This window comes from Phaethon aethereus (assembly GCF_964289735.1).
Source record: "Phaethon aethereus genome assembly, chromosome: 19".
NCBI lineage: Eukaryota > Metazoa > Chordata > Aves > Phaethontiformes > Phaethontidae > Phaethon > Phaethon aethereus.
Window position 1 is genome coordinate 84,964 of NC_138595.1, and position 21,342 is coordinate 106,305.

At 42.3% G+C, this 21,342-nt stretch overlaps 3 protein-coding genes across 3 annotated transcripts; 2 read left to right on the forward strand and 1 right to left on the reverse strand.

The window, feature by feature from the left end:
• Positions 1-1,496: 1,496 nt before the first annotated feature.
• TEKT1 (tektin 1) lies at positions 1,497-6,935 on the forward strand (the record flags this gene model as incomplete). Its single annotated transcript, XM_082008417.1, is given in 8 exon segments — positions 1,497-2,670; positions 3,058-3,114; positions 3,117-3,222; positions 3,505-3,633; positions 4,074-4,217; positions 5,492-5,714; positions 6,308-6,504; positions 6,776-6,935. Coding segments are annotated over 8 exon segments (1,206 nt in total). The 5' UTR covers positions 1,497-2,480.
• A 587-nt stretch (positions 6,936-7,522) lies between these two features.
• On the reverse strand, positions 7,523-11,975 carry FBXO39 (F-box protein 39; the record flags this gene model as incomplete). Its single annotated transcript, XM_082008707.1, is given in 10 exon segments — positions 7,523-7,560; positions 7,746-7,926; positions 8,629-8,805; positions 10,462-10,686; positions 10,690-10,975; positions 10,977-11,113; positions 11,115-11,188; positions 11,191-11,269; positions 11,273-11,284; positions 11,288-11,975. Coding segments are annotated over 10 exon segments (1,392 nt in total). The 5' UTR covers positions 11,471-11,975.
• Positions 11,976-16,215: 4,240 nt separating this feature from the next.
• PIMREG (PICALM interacting mitotic regulator) lies at positions 16,216-20,983 on the forward strand (the record flags this gene model as incomplete). The annotated part of the gene is made up of 4 exons (XM_082008539.1): positions 16,216-16,572; positions 17,422-17,756; positions 18,541-18,639; positions 20,857-20,983. The coding sequence occupies exons 1-4, from the start codon at positions 16,282-16,284 to the stop codon at positions 20,981-20,983; spliced, it is 852 nt and encodes a 283-aa protein (XP_081864665.1). The 5' UTR covers positions 16,216-16,281.
• Between the last annotated feature and the right edge of the window lie 359 nt (positions 20,984-21,342).

Consider the following 21,342-nt stretch of genomic DNA (forward strand, 5'->3'; position numbering starts at 1 on the left):
TAATATGCAGCCTGATACATACTCTGTGACTCGCACTGGCCAAAGCAAACCCCTGTTCAAACTAGCTTGTGAGTTCAGAGCTACTTAAGTCATTGGAAATCTTTCAGGTATTATGGAAATGGCTCCAGTTCCTGCTCCAGCTGTTCATGTGACAAAAATTACTGCTTTCAACTAACTTACTTTATGAGTTAGTTGTTTAACATTACATTAAGAATCTGTTAAAAAAAATTAATCGGGGGAAAAAAATATATATCTAGACCAAGGTGGGCCAGAATGTACAAATCAAAGGACAGCCCATAGAAGCATTGGTCTCTTGTACAAATAGTTGCAGACTTCATGTGTGCAGTACCATATAAATTAATTTACAGGTCTGCCTAAGTAGTGGTCTATGTAACTGATTCTGATCAGTCATAATTTTGCTTTGCCTTGTGAATCAGGAACTTTCTGAGTGCTTATGACCACAGCTTTCCATCCTCCTGCATAAGTTAGCAGGAAAATCATTCATTTTCCTTGCTTGCCTTGCACCCCATTCTCTGCTGCTTCTTGAATCTCTAGGTCCTTCTTTCAAGCTAATGGCTTTGTTTTAATGTCAACCACATATTCTGAAGCCTGTATTTTTCTTTGGCTAACTCTGAAATACCTGCTTTTTTCTATAAGACAATGTTTGTTCAGCTGAAACCCCTTTTTTGCTCCTCTGGAGTAGATGCAGATTTTGGTTTACACAGCAGCTGGCATGAGAGGCACTGTAGTTACCAGTTTTAATGATCACTGAGAGAATTTAGCTACGGTTTGAAATTAAAGATTAGCAGCTTTCTAGCTGCCACTGCACTGTATTTGCAGCCAGCAGTTGCATTTGCTTCTCACTTTTCTGTCTTGGACCAGCTCAACAACTTCTTTTGATTAATGCTATTTGCTTCTTTATCACTTTGCAATCTCTTTGAACCTTGGCTGGAACTCTGAGAAACCCTGCTCTGTTCTAAACTACATCAGGGCTACGTGGAGGGGGCATAACTGTACCATCTGATGTTATGCTCTTTTGTCTCCTTCATTTCTTCTGTCTCCCAATCTCTTTTGTCCCAGGAAAGATTATAGTTGCCACAAAGATGGAGCATACTGCTAAGGATATTTTATGACTGAGGATTTAGATATCTAGGTACTTAACATGCCTTTCATTTGCTTTCACAATCCTTATGTGTTTCTGTAATAAATTCATCAAAAATTACTGTCTGAAGCTGTGGAAACTATCTATCTCAACTAATGTACAAAGAATACATTTTTATTTCCAGACATCTTAATTGGGAATGGGTAAAAGGAAGCACCACTGGCTTGTGTGTGCTGTGCTTCTTGCAACTGGTGCAAGAGCAGAAGGCTGCTAAGAGGTGGTGTTGCTGTTCCCATAGCAACCGACTTGTTTACCTTCTATGCTGTTCTGAGCCACCTCCGGGAATGTTTCATCGCATGTTTAAAAAGAAACTACGTGCTGCTGCTGTGGAGATTGAGTCTGGAAGACAGCTGGGAGCAAACCCCCACCCAGTGAAGGGGAACAGAGGACGTGGCACTTTTGGCCAGGTTTTGACCTTGGGAGCAGTCCAAACTAGGAGCAGTATCAGTCAAGAGGTGTGTGAGGGATAAAGGGGATTGTTTTAAGGGTACCTGTGCTGGAGTGTGGGCAAAGCTGTGTGTTGCTGAGAAGCAGCTGTATGCATTCGGCGTGAGGAGTTGGCTCCGGAACACTGGATAAGCATAGTGCAAGAACAGGAAAATTGATAATCAAACTGCTGTGACTTTGCATATATTTGGGGCATTGGTTTCACCTTATATTAAAGCAGTGTTCCTAGTAAGCTTTGTTCTTTGGTTTGCTTTAGCCCTTCCTAGACTTTTCCATTCCCCATTTACCCGCTCTATTTCCTCCTTCAGCTTTTCAGGTCCTGTTTTCTCTTTTTTTTTTTTCCTAATGACCATTACATTTCTTTTTTACAACCTAGAGTTCATCCACCACTGCAGCCATATTCTTAAAAGGTGTTTACTTCTCCAACCTCTGGGAGACTATTTATTTGTTCACTTTTTCTCAGTTTTCTGTGATTGTCCATTTAGGAATTCCATCCTTCCTCACAGGTCTCCTTTTCTTTCCCTTCTCTTCTCCCTCCTGTCACAGACAGTCCATCTTTTCCTTTCCATTCCACTTTCAAGACTCTTTCTCTCCTCCTATTTTCCATTCTCAAATTCTTCTGTTTCTTCATTCTCCCACTTCAAACTCTCTCCCCCACACCTTAGCAAAACCTTGGGGACCCTTGAGCAAGAAGTCTTTTCTTTTCATACCTGTGTCATCTTGCAGGTAAAAGGGGCAAGAATTTTTCTCACCCTCATGGACCTGTCTTCTCCCTTCTTTCTTCTGCAGCCAAATATAATGCTATTCCTGTTTTCAGGTTCCACATTCCAAGAACTAACCTGCAGTATATCCAGAAACTTTGCAAAAAACAATGGCCAGACTATTGCAAGTTCCAACCAAGTTTCATCCCTCAGAATGGGACATTGCAAACAAGATGCAGGGTGCCAGTACAGAGTCCCAGAAATCCAGGTCAGAGCGCATGATAGCTGAGAGTCAGAGGCTGCTGGATGAAATAGAAAAGACAACTCAGAAAACCCAAAGTGATGTCAACAAGAAAATAGGTAATCCCATGTGTTCTGCAAGTGTCAGGATATGTTATTTGAGCTATATGATTAAGATGGACTTAGAAAATTAGTTGATCGTGAATAGGAATATATGTCAATGATATACTTTTTGATCTTATAGAAAAATTCAAAATATTGTAAAAACTATTTTGAGGCAGATTCTTTATAACAAATAAATTACTGCTCCAAAACACACAGAAAGCTATTCCAATCAAACCTCCTGACACAGGATTGCAAAACTGTCTCCACACATCAGCCTGCAGCACTACATGCACTCCACTATGGAATAAGTTTGGTTTTAGCCATATCTAAGACCTGAGCCACAGTGCTCTGGCATATAACATGGGCTCATATTAATACCTGTTTGCAATTTTCATTCTGCAGAACAGAGACGGGAAGAAATAAAATTCTGGAAGCAAGAATTAGGTAACAAACTTGAAGAATTGTTCATGAGACAGAGGTACTGTTGACTTTGAAGACTAGGCTGGAGAAATCTTTGGAGAGCTGCAAAGAGCCACTCATCATTGCCCAGAAGTGTCTCCTGAACAGGTGAGGTGACTAAGAAGAAAAGCATTCAGGAAGAGAAAAAAAAAATAGGTAATGAACCTTTAACAAGTAATAAAAAAGGCTGCAAACTAAGGGCCTGCCTCTCTTCGCAATAGAGTCACAGTCTGATTTAGGTATTATAATACTGGGGAACCAAGACTGTAAAGGAAAAACTTTCTGTGTGGCAAAGAAAAGCCTTCAATTTAGAAAGCTGTGCTTCATCATCTTCTGTTAGCTGCAGGCATTTGAACAATGTGGCTGATGGCTTTTCCTCTTTTTGTTTAGGCAGAGGCGAGCTGGGATTGACTTGGTGCATGATGAAGTGGAACAGGAACTGGTGAAGGAAGCTGAAGTACTCCAGGGGGTTACTGGTTTGCTTGGACGTACATTGGAACAAATCAATGAGCAAATCAGGTGCAGAGGCAAAGAGTGTAACTGAACATTGATTAGCTGAAAAGTAGGACAGTCATAATCCTGAGAAGTTGTAGGGTCAGGCTGAGTACAGGTCAAAAGTTACCTTCAGTGCTAAACAGTTACAGGAGGTTAGTCCTAATTCATACCATTCAATCAGTAATGGTGAGAAGTTCTGTTTGTTAGAACTCAAAGTACTTGCACATGATCCCTGGTCTTCTCATGATACAGTCCTTTGCCTTTAATTCCAACGGGAATTGTACCATCAATTTATATGGAGGCGGCTCCATGCTCTAGATTTTGGGACTTTGCAATTAACAGTTTATACATGAAAAATTCCATAACAGCATTTGTATTACCTAATGCATGCATGCATGCATGCATGCAGGGACACCTGTGAGTGCCTACACTTTGGCTTAGAGTTTGGTTGTTTCTCCTCCTAGACTAAACCGTTCAGCAAAATACAACCTGGAAATGGATCTGAAGGACAAGTTCACAGCTTTGATGATTGATGATTACTGTGCTAGCTTGACAAACAACACTCCTGATATCAGATACACTAATAATGCAGTGAAAATAGAAGGAAAGTAAGTGCTTATTTAGTTCAATGAACGTATGATAATTATACAGCTAGTATGAGCTGTTCCAGTAATAGCAAGATGAAAGTAATTTTGGTAAAACAGACTGTATCTGTCCATCATCTGCCTGTTGTAGATTGTTTTTGATACTTCTGCCCATCACTTTAGTATCTGTGTAACATGTCTATGAAATAAGCCACAATAATCATGTTCACAGTGAACTGCAGTTTACTAAAAGTTTTTAAGGCTCACAGTTAGCTAAGGAAAAATTTCACACACAGCTTAAACCCAGAACAGATTTACTAATCTAACTTCCTCTCGTCTCCCAGGGTGTCCTAGTGGCAAGAATACTGGACTGGGACACATGAGGTGTGGAGTCAGTTTCTGACTCGGTCATTAGTCCGTCAAATGCACCCCTTCTGTGTGGGTTAGTTAGCATGAATGGTTTAGATGGAGAAATAGCTACCACAGGAAAATGGGCTGAAAAGAAGAAACATACTGAGAAAGCAGTGTGTGTGAGACAGTCTCCCAAGGACACTATTGGCTCTGCAAGAACTGACAAACCTGGTACACCAAGAGCTGACAGCTCTTGCTGGTAGCACATTGGCATGCATCAACACCAGGTTGTACAACTCAGACCAGTTGGTGGTCAGACCAGGAATGGTGTTGGCTGCTATATGCAAATGACAACTACAGCTTTATGTATCCACCTAATGAAACAAGGAACCCTCTGAGGAACCTCCCAAGCACCTACCTGCAAGCTACTGGTGCACAAGTATAACCCTCTACTGCTGGGGATACAGCTGGGGGTTGGCTTCCCAACTATTGCTCCAACCAGGTCCTCTAAGTGACTGCCTTATAGGTGGTGAACTGTGTGAGAGAATAAGTGAATGTTTTGTGTGAATAGTTACCTGCAATTAATGGTAACAGCTGAATTATATGAGTAACAACAGCTTAATTAATGAAAGGTCTTCTAAGAAATATTGGTTATTGTTTCCCTCACAACAACTTAATCCTTTATCAGGGAAAGTTATAACAAAGTTGTTCTGTGACTTTAGCAAATTCGTTTCCATCCTACCCTTGTCTACTTCGCTCTGAAATGTTTGCAACAGAGAAGGTCTTTATTTTGTATCTGTAGAATTCCCAGCACAACTGTCACTCACTGGGACATGCAGTTAATAGTACTGCTTTGTTCTTGGTTTTGTGGAGTAATTATGGATTTATGAAGTCACAGAGGGCCTGATGCTGCCAGTTGATGATCTTTTATTTTGAATCTCTTTCAGTTTTGTTAGCCCTGAAAACTGGATAGATTTCTCAAACATAAATGTTGAAAAGGCTGACAAGCAGAGAAACAATTCTTTGGCACTGAGAGTGATGATTGATGGCATCCTCTCACAGACAGCAAATGACATGCGCAAGCAATGTGAGATGGTGAATGCCGCATTTAGAAATAGGGTGAAGGAAGTCAAGGATGCCAAGCACAAGCTAGAGACTCTCCTTGCAATGGTAAGTGGTAGGGGGACAGTCAAAAAAAAGGTGGAAACAATGGACTTCGGTTATGTACCGTTTTTCTCAATCCAGTGGCTTGAGCTACTTTGCTTTAAGAATTTTGGCAACCCACCGCCAAAAGTCATCTTACGTTGTATTCTCTCAGCTCTGTGCGTACAACCATGGAGGTGAATTTCTGAAATCACTCAATGTAACTGTTGCTGTAGATATCAGTAAAGTCAGGATTTCCCTTGTGATTTTTAGTTACATGGGGCTCCTATAGACTTTTCACGATTGTGATATAAGAGCCTGATAACTTGTAAAATCAGGGTCCATGTGCTCAAAATCTGATACATGAAAACTGAGTGTTAATGTTAAAAATTAATTGCTGAGCATAAATCTCCAGTTTCACTCAGAACAGTGTTGCCTACTTTCCAATGAAGGAATCACAACCCTGGCTGACCTTTGTAAAACATTCTTAGATGAAACAACATCCTAACACACTGAGTGTTACTGTGATTGTTACTACTATAACTATTAAAGATGATGTTGATGATTTCACCCATTGTAAGAGACAGTGTGCAGCACTTCCTTCTGTTGGATTTGTTAAGGTAATGGATGAGACTGCCTCACAGGAGAAGAACATTGCAGCCTTAAAGAAAGCAATTGCTGATAAAGAAGGACCTGTTAAAGTAGCTCAAACCCGCTTGGAAGCAAGAAGCCATCGCCCCAATGTGGAATTCTGTTATGACACAGTGCAATACAGGCTGATTAGTGAAGTTCAAGAGATTACAAAAAATATTCAAAGGCAAGTATAAATGATGAAAGAGGGGAAAATCTGTGGTATAGATTACTGGGTTAATTTAATGAGTTAAAGTAACATTAGATGCCAGTTATTCTCCATGAAAGGTTGGGAATTGCTTTTCCCTAAAGGGCAGGACACTTTAAGGGAACCTGCATGAATATTGTCTCTCTGTGAATCCCCTTCCATCTTTTTTTTTTCCTCAGAATTCTTATCCCATATGAAAAAAACCCTATCCATGTGTTTTCAATTAATGTTTGTGTATTTCCCCTGTTAGATTGAAGGACACACTGGCACAGGCTGAGACAGATCTGAAAGGTCTGAGCCGCCGACAGCTTTCCTTGGAGGAGGAGATCCAGGTCAAGGAGAATACATTGTACATTGATGAAGTGCTCTGCATGCAAATGAGAGAGTCTGTTTACATTAACAGCTTCTGAAGCTATCATACTGGGAGATTGTGTGTGCTCCAAATAGCCCACTCCTGCTGAAATTTTATTGATAAACCTCCAGATTTATGGGTTTGGCTCAATGCTGTCCTGGTTCTACTTGTGCAAGGTCATTAAAACAGATCTACTTACAGCTATCTGTTTCACAGTTATCTGTGATCTAGAACGCCTGATGAAATCTCCCACTTGTCAATAAAATTCCAGAATAAGAAGAATGCCCCTTCTTACATGTTATTTATCTCATGTGCAACCAATGATATCTTTTGCCATTGAAAGGTCTAGAAGCTGTGGAAACTAGATCAGGAGTCTCATCATAAGTCACTTGTTGGAAAGCTGGGCAACAGGGAGGGGTGACTCCCAGGACTAGCCATGGTATGTTTTGTTCTTAACATCTGCTGTTAAGAACTAGGCACAGGGTGTATATCAAATTTAACAGGAGGTAGGGACTGGTGATACACTGGATAGTGCATCTGACTGCATCTGAGTCAAGATCAAGCCAAGGCTGACTTTGGGCTAATCACTTCCTTACCCCATGTCTCAGTTTCCCCATGTGTAAAATGGAAACAATGAGATGGGCTTCATTGGTAATGTGTTTGAAGTTCTATAATGAGAAGTGCTGGAAAAAAGAGGAAGGCCTTATTTTTACTAGAGGTGCCTGTAAGGATGGAAAAGGGCTCACTGCTTCCTTTGGTTCTGGTAAGGAAAAACAAAGCAAGGGCAAGAATAAATGTTGCTGGAGACACAGGAGGCTGGTTCCCAAGTCCAACATTTTAATGCATGCGGTGTGAAATTGTCCCTTGCCTCTCTCTTGCTGTAATGGTATCTGGATGGTCACTGGATGTTCTTCTCTCTCCCTGTGGATTGGGTAGGTGATGACAAAATAATTAAGCTCTGAGTCAATCAGGTATTTAAACTTCCTGTAAATATCGCACAACAGCCGATCCTCCTCACTGGCCTCTTGTTGGGCTCTGTAAATCCTGACCTGTATGCATGACAATCGTGTCTCAGATACATGGAGCAGGCTCAGCCCACTGAATCTTGCAACAACAGGAAGCCTCTGTGACTAATAAGGAATATAGAGAAGCCAGATTCCTTGGTTTTGAGTAAAATCTTGAAGTTTTACTCTGTTTTCACTCAAAAATGACTGAAAACATTATCTCCTGCCAAAGAATTTTTGGGAAAAGCAAGGTTCCTTTTGCCCCCAGAACTGATGTATCGCTGGGACCTGCACAGATCTGGGAGGATCTGCTGAATTCAGAATCTAGTATGCAAAGTAGCATGACAGCATGGTTTACATCAGCTACAGTTGTGGTCCGGTCCCAGTTCAACACAGCATCCCTAAAGTGAGATGTGTTTATATCTTTTTGCAATTTAGTGGGATTCAACCCACATGCCTCAATTTAAGCATAGACATAAGCACTGGGCCTGGAAGGTGACTGACGATCCCTAGCTTGAACTAGAGGTGACAGAGGGAACCCCAGTCTAGGAAGGACTTGTGGAATTGTTGGGGCTTGTTATTAAACTTCTATAGTATTCTGTACATGGCTAAGTATGTTCGAAAGCCCCCTTTCTGTGCGTGGTTCTCAGGCTCATTATAATGCTAAGATTTCCGTAAGTGACCTTTCTATGGACATGGGTATTGGAGAGAGGAAGGGAATGGGAGTTTTGAAGCACAAAGTCTTACCTTTATGATAGTCAAAATGCATTTCCTTTCTGCACGGTTTTGTAGCAGCCTCTCCATAAAGGTGACACTTGGAAATGCCCAGATGCTCAGAAATAACCACCTCTTGCTTGACAAGATGAGCTGTAGCAGCTCATCATCCAGCAGCTCATGATCATTGTTTAATTCAGGTGTTAATTCCTTGAAAAAGAATGAGCACTGTTAGTACTACTGAACAGAGCCTGTGAGTGCAGTAACTAGAATTCAATAAACAAAAGTGTCCCAATTTTACCAACAGAAGTGACTGTCAGCAGATCAATTTTGTACCTTGACATTAGCAGAGAATCAGTTTTGTATTATGACAACAGTATATACTACAGTAATCTCTACTTTCCTATTCAGATAGAGGGGATCCCTTGTGCATTATATACCATCCTAAGAGATAGACAACTTCCATTACCATTAGAAGATGCTACACCCACAGCTCATGCCATGATCTTATTTGACATATTGGATATTATCCCAGATATGAGAGTAGATCCGAAGACGATTTCTAGAAAGCTTTACAGATCTCTCGTGTTTACTGGAAACTCTGCAATGCAACAGAATGTAAAGATTAAGCTGTCAGCAACTGTCAGGTATAAGGCTGTGTGATTCTCTCAGGCATGCAAAGACCTGATGCTCATTTACATGGGTCAGTTTTTGCACACCTTTGGTGACACTGAAGTGCTTTGACATGGGCACCAGTTAATTTACATGTGCTGTAAGACATCTGTGCATTGCCAAAATGGAGCAAAACCATCAGTGTAGGTTGATGCAGGCTACAGCTCTGTAGGAAAGTGTCGTGGTTTAGCCCCAGCCAGCAACTAAGCACAACGCAACTGCTCACTCACTCCCCCATGGTGGGACGGGGGAGAGAATCGGAAAAGTGAGGAAAGTCATGGTTTGAGATAAAGACAGTTTAATAAGTAATGCAAAACAAGGAATTCATTCACTACTCCCCATGGGCAGGCAGGTGTTCAGCCACCTCCAGGGAAGCAGAGCTGTATCACACATAACGGTTTCTTGGGAAGACAGATGCCATAACTCCAAACATCCCTCCACACCTTCCTTCTTCTTCATCTCAGCTTTATATACTGAGCATGACGTCATATGGTATGGAATATCTCTGGGTCAATTGTCCTGGCTGTGTCCCTCCCAGCTTGCCATGCACCCCCAGCCTTCTTGCTAGCAGGCCAGCACGAGAAGCTGGACTGTCCTTGACTACCCAGCAACAACTCAAAACATCAGCACGTTATCAACATTTTCTCATCCCAAATCCAAAACATAGCCTCACACTAGCTTCTATGAAGAAAATTAACTCTATCCTGGCTGAAACCAGGACAGCAAGCAAGGTGTACAGACTATTTTCCTCATATGCAGATTTCCCTGCAAAAGGGTGGGGTTCAGAAAAATCTGAAAGGATAAGGAAGTTATCAGTTACTAAACATGAAAGTGTCTAACTAGAATAAGCCTAAAGCTTTCTTACAAAAATGATGTTTTCCCACCTGAAAGGTTCCTTTTGCTCACAGCTGACATTACAACCACCAGTATTTCAGGTGTTTTGGCTTTTTCTGAGGGCAACCTGACATCAGCCTGACAGCAAAGACTAGCATAATGGGGACTGTAACTGGATAAGGATAATTACCTGAACTAGACTATAGCTGGAACACCGGAATGGCTCACTTCTGAAAATTATCCTCTGTGGTCTGGCAGTCATGAATTCCTATTGATGACTGCTGTTATGCAGAAGGCCTATATGATTACATTGCTTAGCTTTGTGATACTGCAATAAGATGTCATTATTGTTTCCCTTACCTGCAGAACATGCCAGTATGCTGGGAGGAGTTTGGTGAGGGTAAGTCTCATTATCCAGTCTGGGTCACTGAAATAATAGCAGTTCCATAGAATGATGCTCCTGATTGGGATCTCCACTAGCAGGATCCTGGCTAGGTGATCATGCTTCATCACTCTTTCGAAGAAGTTCACGTTCAGTTTTGGGTCTCTCTTGACCAAGTTTGTCCATGACATTCCCCAGACCACTCACTCATGAGGGTCACGGATATGACATTTGATATTCAAGCTGCACAGGGAATGACCACTGTGCTCCTGCAGGATGTCCAGCAGTTTATCAGAGATGCAGTTATAATTGAAAGTCAGGGTGACCGGGCTGTGGAACTTGGACACAGTCTGGCAGAACAAGGTGCTGCTGTAGACAGGAAGGTGGAGACTGAAGAAATCCTCAATATTGACTTCAGATATAAAGCTTTTATTTGTCAAGCAGCTCAGAGAATTCAGAAGTTCACTGCCTTCTTCCAAGGTTGCTCTTACTCAAGTTTAGAAAATCAAGCTGTTTGCTCATTCTTTCTAGGAAGGTAGCTAAGTTCTTGATAAACCAAGCCCTGACCAAATTTTTCCAGATCAAGCAGTCTAATTCCAGGTACCCAATGCTCAGGGGTACTAGGCAACTTGTTACACCTACGCAGATGTAAAAGAAGACCTCTCATAGTCACTTGAAATTTTTGGGTAAAGGCAGTATTGTAAGATTTGGTAACTTGATCTCAAGGTGTTCTAAATACTTGCCGAACTTCTTGACATACCACAGTGCACTTTGAAACTCCAATGTCTATGTCCTTGATGATCAGCCATAGAATGTGATGGTTCTGCTTCTCCAGAGAGATCCTGAGTGCATGGCCCAAGTCCACTTTTTACAGACCAAGGCGGCCTGACATCTGTCCCTGTTGTCTAACCAATGGAAGACATGCCTCAGACAGACATCAGGTAAATGAGCCCATGGGCTCTGCTCAGCTTCACTGTTGTTTTCCATTGAGAAGACAGTTTTTTACTTCTTTTCTTGTTGTTGAGCCAAACATAGATGACGAAAGCTGTGCGTAGATTTCTTGCCATTCCCAACAGAATAGGCTTCCAAGCAAATGGGTGAAAGTTTGCTTCTTCACATTCAAAAACAACAATCCTTTCTTTGCTTGTGTCCTCAAGCTGTCAGGGTCAAACAAACTCTCGGGTCTAAACTACAGTCTAATCTAAAGCAAAAGGGAAAAAAAAAAAAAAAAGAGTGAGGAACAATCACAGTACAAGCACAGGACACATCTTTTAACTTTCTGGCCTTCAGTCTAGCTAAACAGTGAAATGGTATCAACTGCTGATAGAGCAGACACAGCCTCTAGAAACTTGTTTAGCATCAGCTAAATTGGTAATGGTTTGTGGCCTGATGCCTAGTGTTTAAAAGTATCCAGTGTTTTGGGCTGTACACATCTGAACAGTACTGCCAGCGCAAAACTAGTACAAATTACTTTTCTTATCCTTCTGGGGTACTTGTTCCATGACAATCATCTGAGGTAGTACCCTGCCATAGATTAAGGTACAATCCCTGTGCAGAGCAATAACCAATATAAGCCGTTCCATCATTTGGTTCAAGCAGGATGTTCAGTCATTGTGCTCCAATGGACAGGGAGAAGGCTGGCAAGTCAGAAGACCAACTGGGTAGTGGTAAAACATGTAAGTAAACCACCACAGTGCAAGAAGTTACCAGTTCCACTCTCAAGGCTGGACTGCGTAAATAATCAGCTCCCTGAACACTCTCCCAGCTCCCCCAGTTTCCCTCCAGAGTTCAAGATGTGTTTTTTCTACCTCCGACCACTCCATCCACGAAGTTCAGCCATTGCCATGGAGCAAAGAGGTAATGATTGTGATGTCATGACAACCAAATTTATGCAAGGGCAAACAGTGAACAGAGCCAACTTGAGCCAAGGCATTTGGGCTAAGGTGAAGATGGTGAAAAGGAAAAGCAGACTTGTTTGGTAGTCCTTAGGAAGTGAGAAATACAGGACACGATCTACAAGCCAGCTGCAGGCTGTATGTCTTGTTGCTTTTCACCAACCAGATACATGGATCAAGCAGCTAAGCAATAAACAGCCAAGCAGGGAAGTGATGTATCCTCTGTCTTTTCAGCTATGAATTTCAAACTACATCCCACTAGCCTGTTAGGTGCTTAATTTTGTGAGGCCTTTCACAGATCAGGGTGTGTGTTAGCTCTGCAAACAGCCGAAGAGCATGCAAAGCTAGTGTTCTGTTTGTTAGTACCTTTGCAGAGAGGCAAAAATTCAGAATGTATTTACTTCCCACCTCTATGATGCACATGTCTTGTCATGTCCACTTGGTAAATCACTCCTTAGCTCTTGAGGATGAAACTGGAAAAACATCTAGTGATATTTTCTTACAGTCTACCCCAAAATCAAGGCTTATTGGCTCACAGGGCTACAAGAAGATGCAACTCAAAAGTATGTGATACCAATCTCCAATCAATCTTCCTTTCCTCCTTTGCATGTGCTCTTCTGTTGGGAAGCAAAGTTAAAACAGATGGAAACAAGAGGCACCATAAGAAGGTGAAGAAAACATGCAGATCCCAAAGAGTCTGTTTACAACTACAAAGGCTCAGATCTTTCCATTTTAATTTTATAAACAGGCATGAAAGGACAGGCTGACTGACCAGTTCGGCTTCAGCCTGCTGCTTCCCTTTTGGCCTACAGTTCTTCTGCCACACTTTTTCTTTCTGCCTGTATAAACTGTTCAATTAATTAGCACCATGTCTATTCTTGGGGATTGCCCCTCCCCCTCTTCCCCATCCAAAATGCCAATCCAAACCCCAGCTCTCAAGATAACCCTTAGAAACTGAGCATGCAGATCTGACTGATTGCCACCTGACTCCACTTCTTGTATTTAGTACACCCATCTCCTCTGCAGGAGGTCTTTGTTTTACAGAACTGTCAGTCATTCAGATGGTCTTTAGATGAATGACCCCATTTTGCCTGTCCAAAGATTCAAGCCAAGTCTTAAAATATGGTGGCTGAAGCTACAGTTTGCTAAGTGAGAAAGGCCTGAAACTTTCCCTATGGAGATGGGGAAGGGACGCAGGGGGGCAGAGAAGGAGGCATAACACATCTGCGACTGGAAGTCATAAAGCCAGTGGGCAGAGGAAAGCAGAACAGCATATAGGGCTGTAATACATAGAAAACGTCTATTAATAAGGCATATTAATTGAGCTATACTCGCCCATATTATAGTGTGTGACTACAAAGGGGCACAAACACCATCACATGGAACAGTTTTTAAACTATAGCTCTTAGGAACTTATACAAAGTACGTTTATAAGCCCATGGTGGGTTGGTTTCCCCATGGCTCTAAGCCAAGTCTTAGTTATGGAGGTGTCTCTAGCTGTCAGCTCCGAGTTTAACTTGGTGGGGGGAAACCAAATCAAATGTTTGGAAAAAAACAGAAGCTGCTACAACTCTTTCCAGAGCAATTTTTCAGGTAGAAGTGCTGCAAAGATAAATGCTTTGCGTTTTCCTCCAGGGTAGGAGAAAAAAAAATAAAATTAAAAAAAACCAAAATAAAACAAACAAACCAAGCCAACCCCAAACCAAACCACATTCTCTACACTTGGCCTTTCTTTGCTACCCAATTTGCTAGAGGACATCCCAGATGGTTTCCACTACAACGCTGTGCAGTTAACACCAGCTGTCTCCTCCAGCAAGAGCTGCAGAAGCCGGTGAAGAGAAAAAGCAAACAAACAAAAACCTAAGACGCTAGCTCATAATTAATTACCAGAAAGGGATACCCAAGTGGGCAACGCAGCCTCTGAATCCCTTTGCTACGCCTGCCGATTTGTACCTCTAGGCTACAGGTCCGCAAAGACACTAAACCCGGGGAGGGTGGGGGGGCAGTGGTGCTGCCGTGCTCGGGCACAGTCGCCGTCAGCAGCCCTAACTGTGCTGCGGAGGGGCACCTGTGACTTGTCGGGACACGCCGCCGCCTCGTCCTCCCTTTACTCCCTCTCCCCGCCACCGCGCCCGCCGGCACAGGGAGGCCGGGGACGGCCCCGGAGTACCCCAATCCCTGCTCCCCCAGCGGAGCTGCCGCAGCTGATGCGCAGACGCCGAGCTGTGTAACGGCTGCCGCGCGTGCGAGGGGCGCAGCCAATGGGGGCGGGCCGCGGCAGCGGCGCCAATCCGGGGAGCCGGAGTGGGCGGTGCGCTGTTCAAACGCGGCGGCGGAGGTACAAGGAGGCTCCTGTTGGGTGGCGGCAGGTCGGCCGCGGTCCCCTCCGTCGCTGTGAGTACACCCCGAGTAGCTGCCGGAGCGGCCCGGTCGTGGCCTGCGTTTTCTGGCCGTGCGAGAGGCCTGAGCCGGTCTCATCCGGACTTGGCGTCGCCTTTCGCACTTGTTGCTTCAACCGTCCTTGGCGGGTGGAATAATGGCGTCGGCTGGGCTCGCCCTGTGCCGCCGCGTCAGGCAGAACTGGGCCCGTGAGCCAGGCCGCAGTTGTGCGGGCGGTGCTGGCCGCGACGGTCAGTGAGTAGCGAGCACAGGGAATGGTAGCCAACGAGGGCGGAGTCTTGCCGGAGCAGCGTAAACTGCTTGGATGAGCTCCGAGGGCACACTCGCGTTACCGCGACAGGCATATCTAAGATGCCCGGCGTAGAAGCTGCCTGTAGTCGTGGAGCACCATGCTGCATTGTGTAATGACAGTATGGTAACAAATAAACGTAACCCTGGGACGGCAGCTACTCCCTTTTGGACGCTTCACCCGAGTGATATTTTCTAGCATAAATTAATCAACAGTAGTTAGCAGTTTATCAAAAGGAAGCTGGATAAACTGTGAGCTAGTAAGAGAACTCTTTGCCCAATTACTATACTTTCCTTGCTGCCACATGCAGGAATGCATTAAAGGTGTTATTATCCCAAACACCTTCAGGATTATTGCTTTCTGACACAAATAAGGACAGTTGTGAGAGATGGTGACAATTTGGGAGATCAGAGATAGTAAGGAGTATGAATAGGCTTTCCTAATATGTGGTGTAATGATGGTAGAGACCTCCTAGGTTTTTTTATTAATGGTCATCTGCAATGAAGTATTGGTAAAATTAATTCACTCTCAATTCAGATTGATAAAATACATTTGCATTTCAATGGCTTTTTAGAAGTAATTTGCTAGCAGTATCCTAGCTTGATAGCTAGTGAAAATGAAGAATTTAAACTATATATGTTTAAATTGTCATGTATCATATAGATAATAGGCTTTTTAGCCCTTCCCACCAACATCTTCTGCCAGTAACAATCCTGTCCATTTCAGGACTTTTGTATACAAAGTCATAACTTAAGTGCGAGCCTTCAGCTAGCAACTGAGGCAGAAGACAATAGCAGCTGTGTAAACTTGTCTGACAGTGGAAGGCTGTTTTGACTAATGAAGGCAAAAATTTGGGATGTGAGACCTTAGTCTGAGACATGAATAGGAAACTTGCAGTTACAGAGCATTCTGCCTCACAAGCTTGAGTCTTGCAGTTTACCAGGTCTGATGTCTAGTGCTGCAAATGCAGTAGAAGACTTCTTTGTGGACATACACAGACCTAAAACATCTGTAGAAATCAACGCTGTTCTCTTTCGAGCCTCTAAGTAGAAGTCTGCTCAGCTCTGATTTTGTTGTTTCAGGCAAATGTAACTGAATATATTGTATAACAATTTCCATTTCTCCTTTTTCACACTGCTTGTACCTTGCTCTGTATAATTCTTGCTCTCATTCTGATTGTTTTAGAAATAAGCTTGACCAAGAACTGTGAAAAGATGGCATCTGTGCTCCAAAATGTGAAGGCAACAATGGCCTGGCGGAAACACCACCTCCTAGCTGACTTCGATGAGAATGAGAGCCCTGTACCTGACAAATTCAAAAGAAGGGCGGCTTTGAGTTCTCTCAATACCATCCGCACGTCTCTAAGGAAGCGAGCACCTTTAAAGCAAGTAGAGTTGAATTTTCATAAGACTGTAACCTGGGAAAGTCTGGAAGCAAGACAGAAGTGCCAAACTCTTCAGAGTATTAAAAGAACAGCAAAAAATGCTTTTGGAACAGTGTCCCAGGTACTTTGCCTTTGCAGTGGAGTGTGGATAGAGTTTAGTTTTTGTTTCAACTTCAGTACTAAGATTTCTGGACTCTGTAGAAAATGCTGTATTACAGAGAGTCTATACCATGCACTTGCACACTGTAATGGTTGTCTCATAGCTACTAATTAGTAAAATCTTTAATATCCTTGTTGAAGTATAGACAGGCAAATCATGTATCTGGTAGAACAAGGAAGAAGGTGGAAAGAAATATGAGACATAGATTCATCAAAACTTTTATTTTATTACTAAATAAATGCTTTTCCCCTACTGTATTTCATCATCTATTTCATACATGTATTTCATCATGGCAGACTAGCAAGGAGGCGAGTGGGTAGAGACTGCCATTGCTTGCAAAGAATTGTTTGAGAAATATGTACTGCTTTTGATTTATTTAGTTTTTTACTCCTTTTCCTGCACCCATACATGGTATAGCATGTTCTTCATTATAGTCAATCTAAATTTGGACTGTCAAAAACCACTAGATGGTAGCAGGGTAGTAAACTCAAGCTTGCACTTCCATTTGGTGGAGACCTGTGATTTTAACCGTATCAGTTATATGTTAGGGAGACTGGCTCTTTCCTGCATAAAAGCAGCAGGAGCTGTTCCAGTGTCTGCTGAAGTCCTTAACAAGTTCCAAGGATTGGGGGAGCAAATGATTCCTCCAACGCAAATGGGTACAGAGGGTTGAGAAGTATTCATGCCAGACTAAACCTGATATGAGAATGAAAGTTAGGGATTCAGCTCAAATATTCCTTGTCTTTCAGGTTTCAAACTCTAAGCTGATTGAGTTAATTTAGCATAACGTCTGCCTAATGCTTATTTCAGAAAATACAGAAGTCTTGCCAAAGCCCAGTACACTCCATGGTGACCTTTCCAGCTGAATCCATCAGCAGAAACTCTGCAACAAGTTCTACCAACAAAAAAAGTACTACACCTCAAACCCCTTGCCATAAGAAGAGTGTTACTCCAGCAGCCAGTTCCAAAGGCACCCCAAGATCCAGCAAAAGAGCCTTGATTGGGCCAACAAGGGTGTCAGAACATAGAAAATGGAGGGGTTTCTCATCCTGGCTTGGTAAAGATACTGTCTCTCTCCGGAGATCAAGAAGAGCAGCAGCACTGAAGAGCCCTTATTCATCCCCTACTCCTGCCAGCAGAAAGATGTAAGCCACATTCTTTTGTAAACGTTTATTACTGTGATTACAGCAGCTGGCAAGGTGAAAGGCAAGATATGAAGCTTGCTATCCTATTCCCCTGAAAGGGTGTGCTGTTCAAATAGTTGAGTGGTTACAGGTTCCTGTATAGACAGGGACTGAGCACTACATAAAGCTGAAACATGAAACTTAATTTTGTGCTGTGACAAGAACTTTTTTTAAAATCACTCTTCCACTGGGTGAGTTTATGTTTCTCAGCACCAGTCCCCTCAGACACACCTGAGTTCTTTGCTGATGCCGTTCTGGTAAAGAAAATTGCTCTCAATGCATTTCACTCCTACTTAGAGCTAACTTTTCCAAAGTTGCCATTTGTATTGCAAAGATACCTGGAATAGCTCCGCTTATGCTGAGGTCTTAATAGAGAGTAGAGAGATTCTTGCCCCAAAGATTTAACACAAATTAGATAACAAGTTGTGAACTAGGGAAATACTTCATAATGCACACATAGGTTTTTGTTTTGGGCAAAGTCATATGAGAAATGTCAAAACTAGAAGCTGAATCCAAGCCTCATGAATCTGAACTCAGTGTTTGAACTGGAAGATAGCTGTCAGGGATGAACGGAGGTGTGAAGCAGCTGCTCAGTGGAATTAAGAGCATGACTGCTACAGCCCTAAATTTCTCTGGGTAAAGTCTGGAGGTAACTAGAGTTGTTACTGCAGAGACAGAGGCTTGGGCAGTATCACCTAGTCAGTCTGTCCTGTTTGATCTTTAGTAATGACCATTCTGTTTGCAGAGAGTTTGACTGCGAATTGGAGCTGGTCTCCTCAGGGATTTGCCAATTGAAGCATATCTCCCAGGCGTTTGATGATGCAAAGAGGATGCAAGAGGAGAGGTAAATACCACTAACTGTCCCTCAACTTTTAGCAACAGGTTACCTCCCACTCAAATGTTGCCAACTGCAGGCTAGGTGATCCCTGTAATTCAGGATGAGGAATAGTTTCAGAACTTTCTCAGCTGTAATGTAGCAGCGCCTTCCTTTCTTCAAGATACCTGTGCAGATTAAATCTGCAGTTGGACTTGCAGCTTCTAAAACCTGTCAAATGCTCTTCTTGTCTTCAGGTTTCTTGATATGGAAGTCAGATTTTTCCCAGCAAGAGCTTCTGTGAGAACAGCACCTCCCTGCCTCTGTCTAAAGGAGGTGCCAATCCAGGAGTGGGGAGAGAATCCCATTGCGCTGACACAGTCATTGGTGCCTGCACATTTATAAGACAATCCTTTTATTAGGTAGCATTATGTTAACAAATAGCCCATAGTACCCATAACTCAAATTTAGAGGACGCAGAAGCCTCTTATACAACACCTTGGTTAATCCATGAGGTAGTAGGCTGCTGTGTTTGTAAAGGTTATGTCATTCTGAATTAGACATATTAAGACAGCAAAAACTAAAGGTCAGAAGTCTCATCACAGGGCAATTCCCTAAGCCTCTTCCTCTCTTAGAACACTCAGTGTCAAGCACCTAAAATCCTCTAGAGACAGATTAGCATTAAGTACTTTTATCTACAAAGAGGTAAGGGCTTAAAAATCCTACTTCATTCAAAAAATCGCATTTTTATGAGTTGAACCATTTCTAGATAACTACATAGGTTAAATCTTGTATTAAGTTAATGATCATATCCATTGAAAGTTCACTAAATCTCACTCCTAATATTCTCCCATCTGCTAGTGATATGACAGTTTCTCTCATTCGTAACTGAAGATAGTATCAACCAGGTAAAGTAGTCGTTCACTTACCTTATGTATAGTTGCATGCATTTATGGGGAGAAAACCTGCTGTTTGGAGAGAGAAAGGCTTATTAACTCATGCTTCTTTAAAGTATTATTACGTGGAACCACAGGGTTCTTCCCTTGTAGTCACTGAGGCTGTCTCTGCTACAACAGATCATTGTGCAGTTGTAAAACTTCACCTCTACATTGTGGATTAGTGAAACCTTGTGGGTTCACAATGAACTGGTAAGTCAGGCTTCTATGCAAACAGCAGCTTTTCTCATCCCAGACCGGAAAACTACTGGTACTAATGTCTTTGTCACTTGACCTCAGTTCTCACTGATTACTAATGAAGATCACAAAGCATGACAGAACAGACTATTACCCTGAGCTGTCTAATTTTACAGCCTTTCTTTTCCATCCCTAGCATTGTCTTAGCAGTTAATACCATGCTATCACAATAACAGCAGTCGATACCTGTATTGCTGGCATTTTTAAACACAGCAATTGTACCTAAGTGAATGGGAACAGGAATTATTTGCTGTAAGTTTCTAAACATCACTTCTAGTGTCAATTCATTGAGTCATTACCAGGTAAATTCCTCTATTACCTTCACCGAGATCTGTACTGTGACATTAATACCTTTACCCATTATGTTGGAACTGTTCCTTTTGTTGTAGGGAAAGCTACATTTTGAATACTGTGTTCTATTTTTGCAACAAAGATAGGTGTAAGAAGTTCATTGCTGTAACATTTCAGGAAAAATGACAGCAGTTTCAAATGCTTATCTGAAGCTTTAAATAGTGATGTGTACTGCTTCCACTAAGCAATTTGGTCCAGTTCTCCTGCATGTGTAGATGCATACAACGTGCTCTGTCACGGCCTGGTTTGTAGGTTGCCTACTGGAGTAATTGTGAAAAACTTTTTTGGAAGTGCCCTTACAGTTTTGCCTATGACTTTCTTTTCTGGTATCCAATGGCCATGAGTTTTATTGTTACAGCTCCCTTTTCATATTTTCCATGATGAAACAAACCTTGATCTCGAACTGCTTATAGTTGCCAGCTCCATGTATTAGTCTAGTATTTTTCATTTTAATGAATTAGATGGTATCACAAGAAATGCTCCTGTTGCTAGTTAAATTATTGCAGTAGCCAATTTGTGTACTGCCATTTATGGTCACTGAAGGTAACAAATACTTTCTTGCTAGTGTTTAGAACTGTTACACAGTGAAAGTGTACAGGTCCCAGACCTCTTCTTTGTTCCCGTCTAGCAATTTGTGTGACAACCAGTTAATTAACCTTACTGACTTCATGCTGCTAACAGCAGTTGTCTTATTCTTCTGCAGGCAACATGCAATATCAAACTACTACTATCTAATGACACAAAGCTTACAGTCTGCGTGCCGATCTCGGAAAATTTCTCAAGGTATCAGAAGGCGAGCAAAGAAACTCCATCGAGCACTTGGTACCTAAACAGAGATGGCTGCAACTATTGTTTATGAGCATATATATAAAGGAGAGCTCTATGTAGCACTTGAAAGGGTGCACTCTATATATTGAGCAAGCTATTACATATTATAATCTTTCTTGACAAAGCAGCTCAGGACTTCCCTTCCCTTCCATTGCTTTCTCTTTTCAAGTGAACAGGCCAATCAAAATTGTACCATGGTGTATTATCTCCTGCTGAGATGAGGGACCATCTTAAAAGTGATTGTCATAAGATAGTAAGTACTTTGAAAGTTATGTTGAACTGACCATTAGGAACGGCCAGAGCAAGGGTCACAGACTTACGAAGGGTGATCACAGGTAACAGTAGTATTTAGACCGGTATC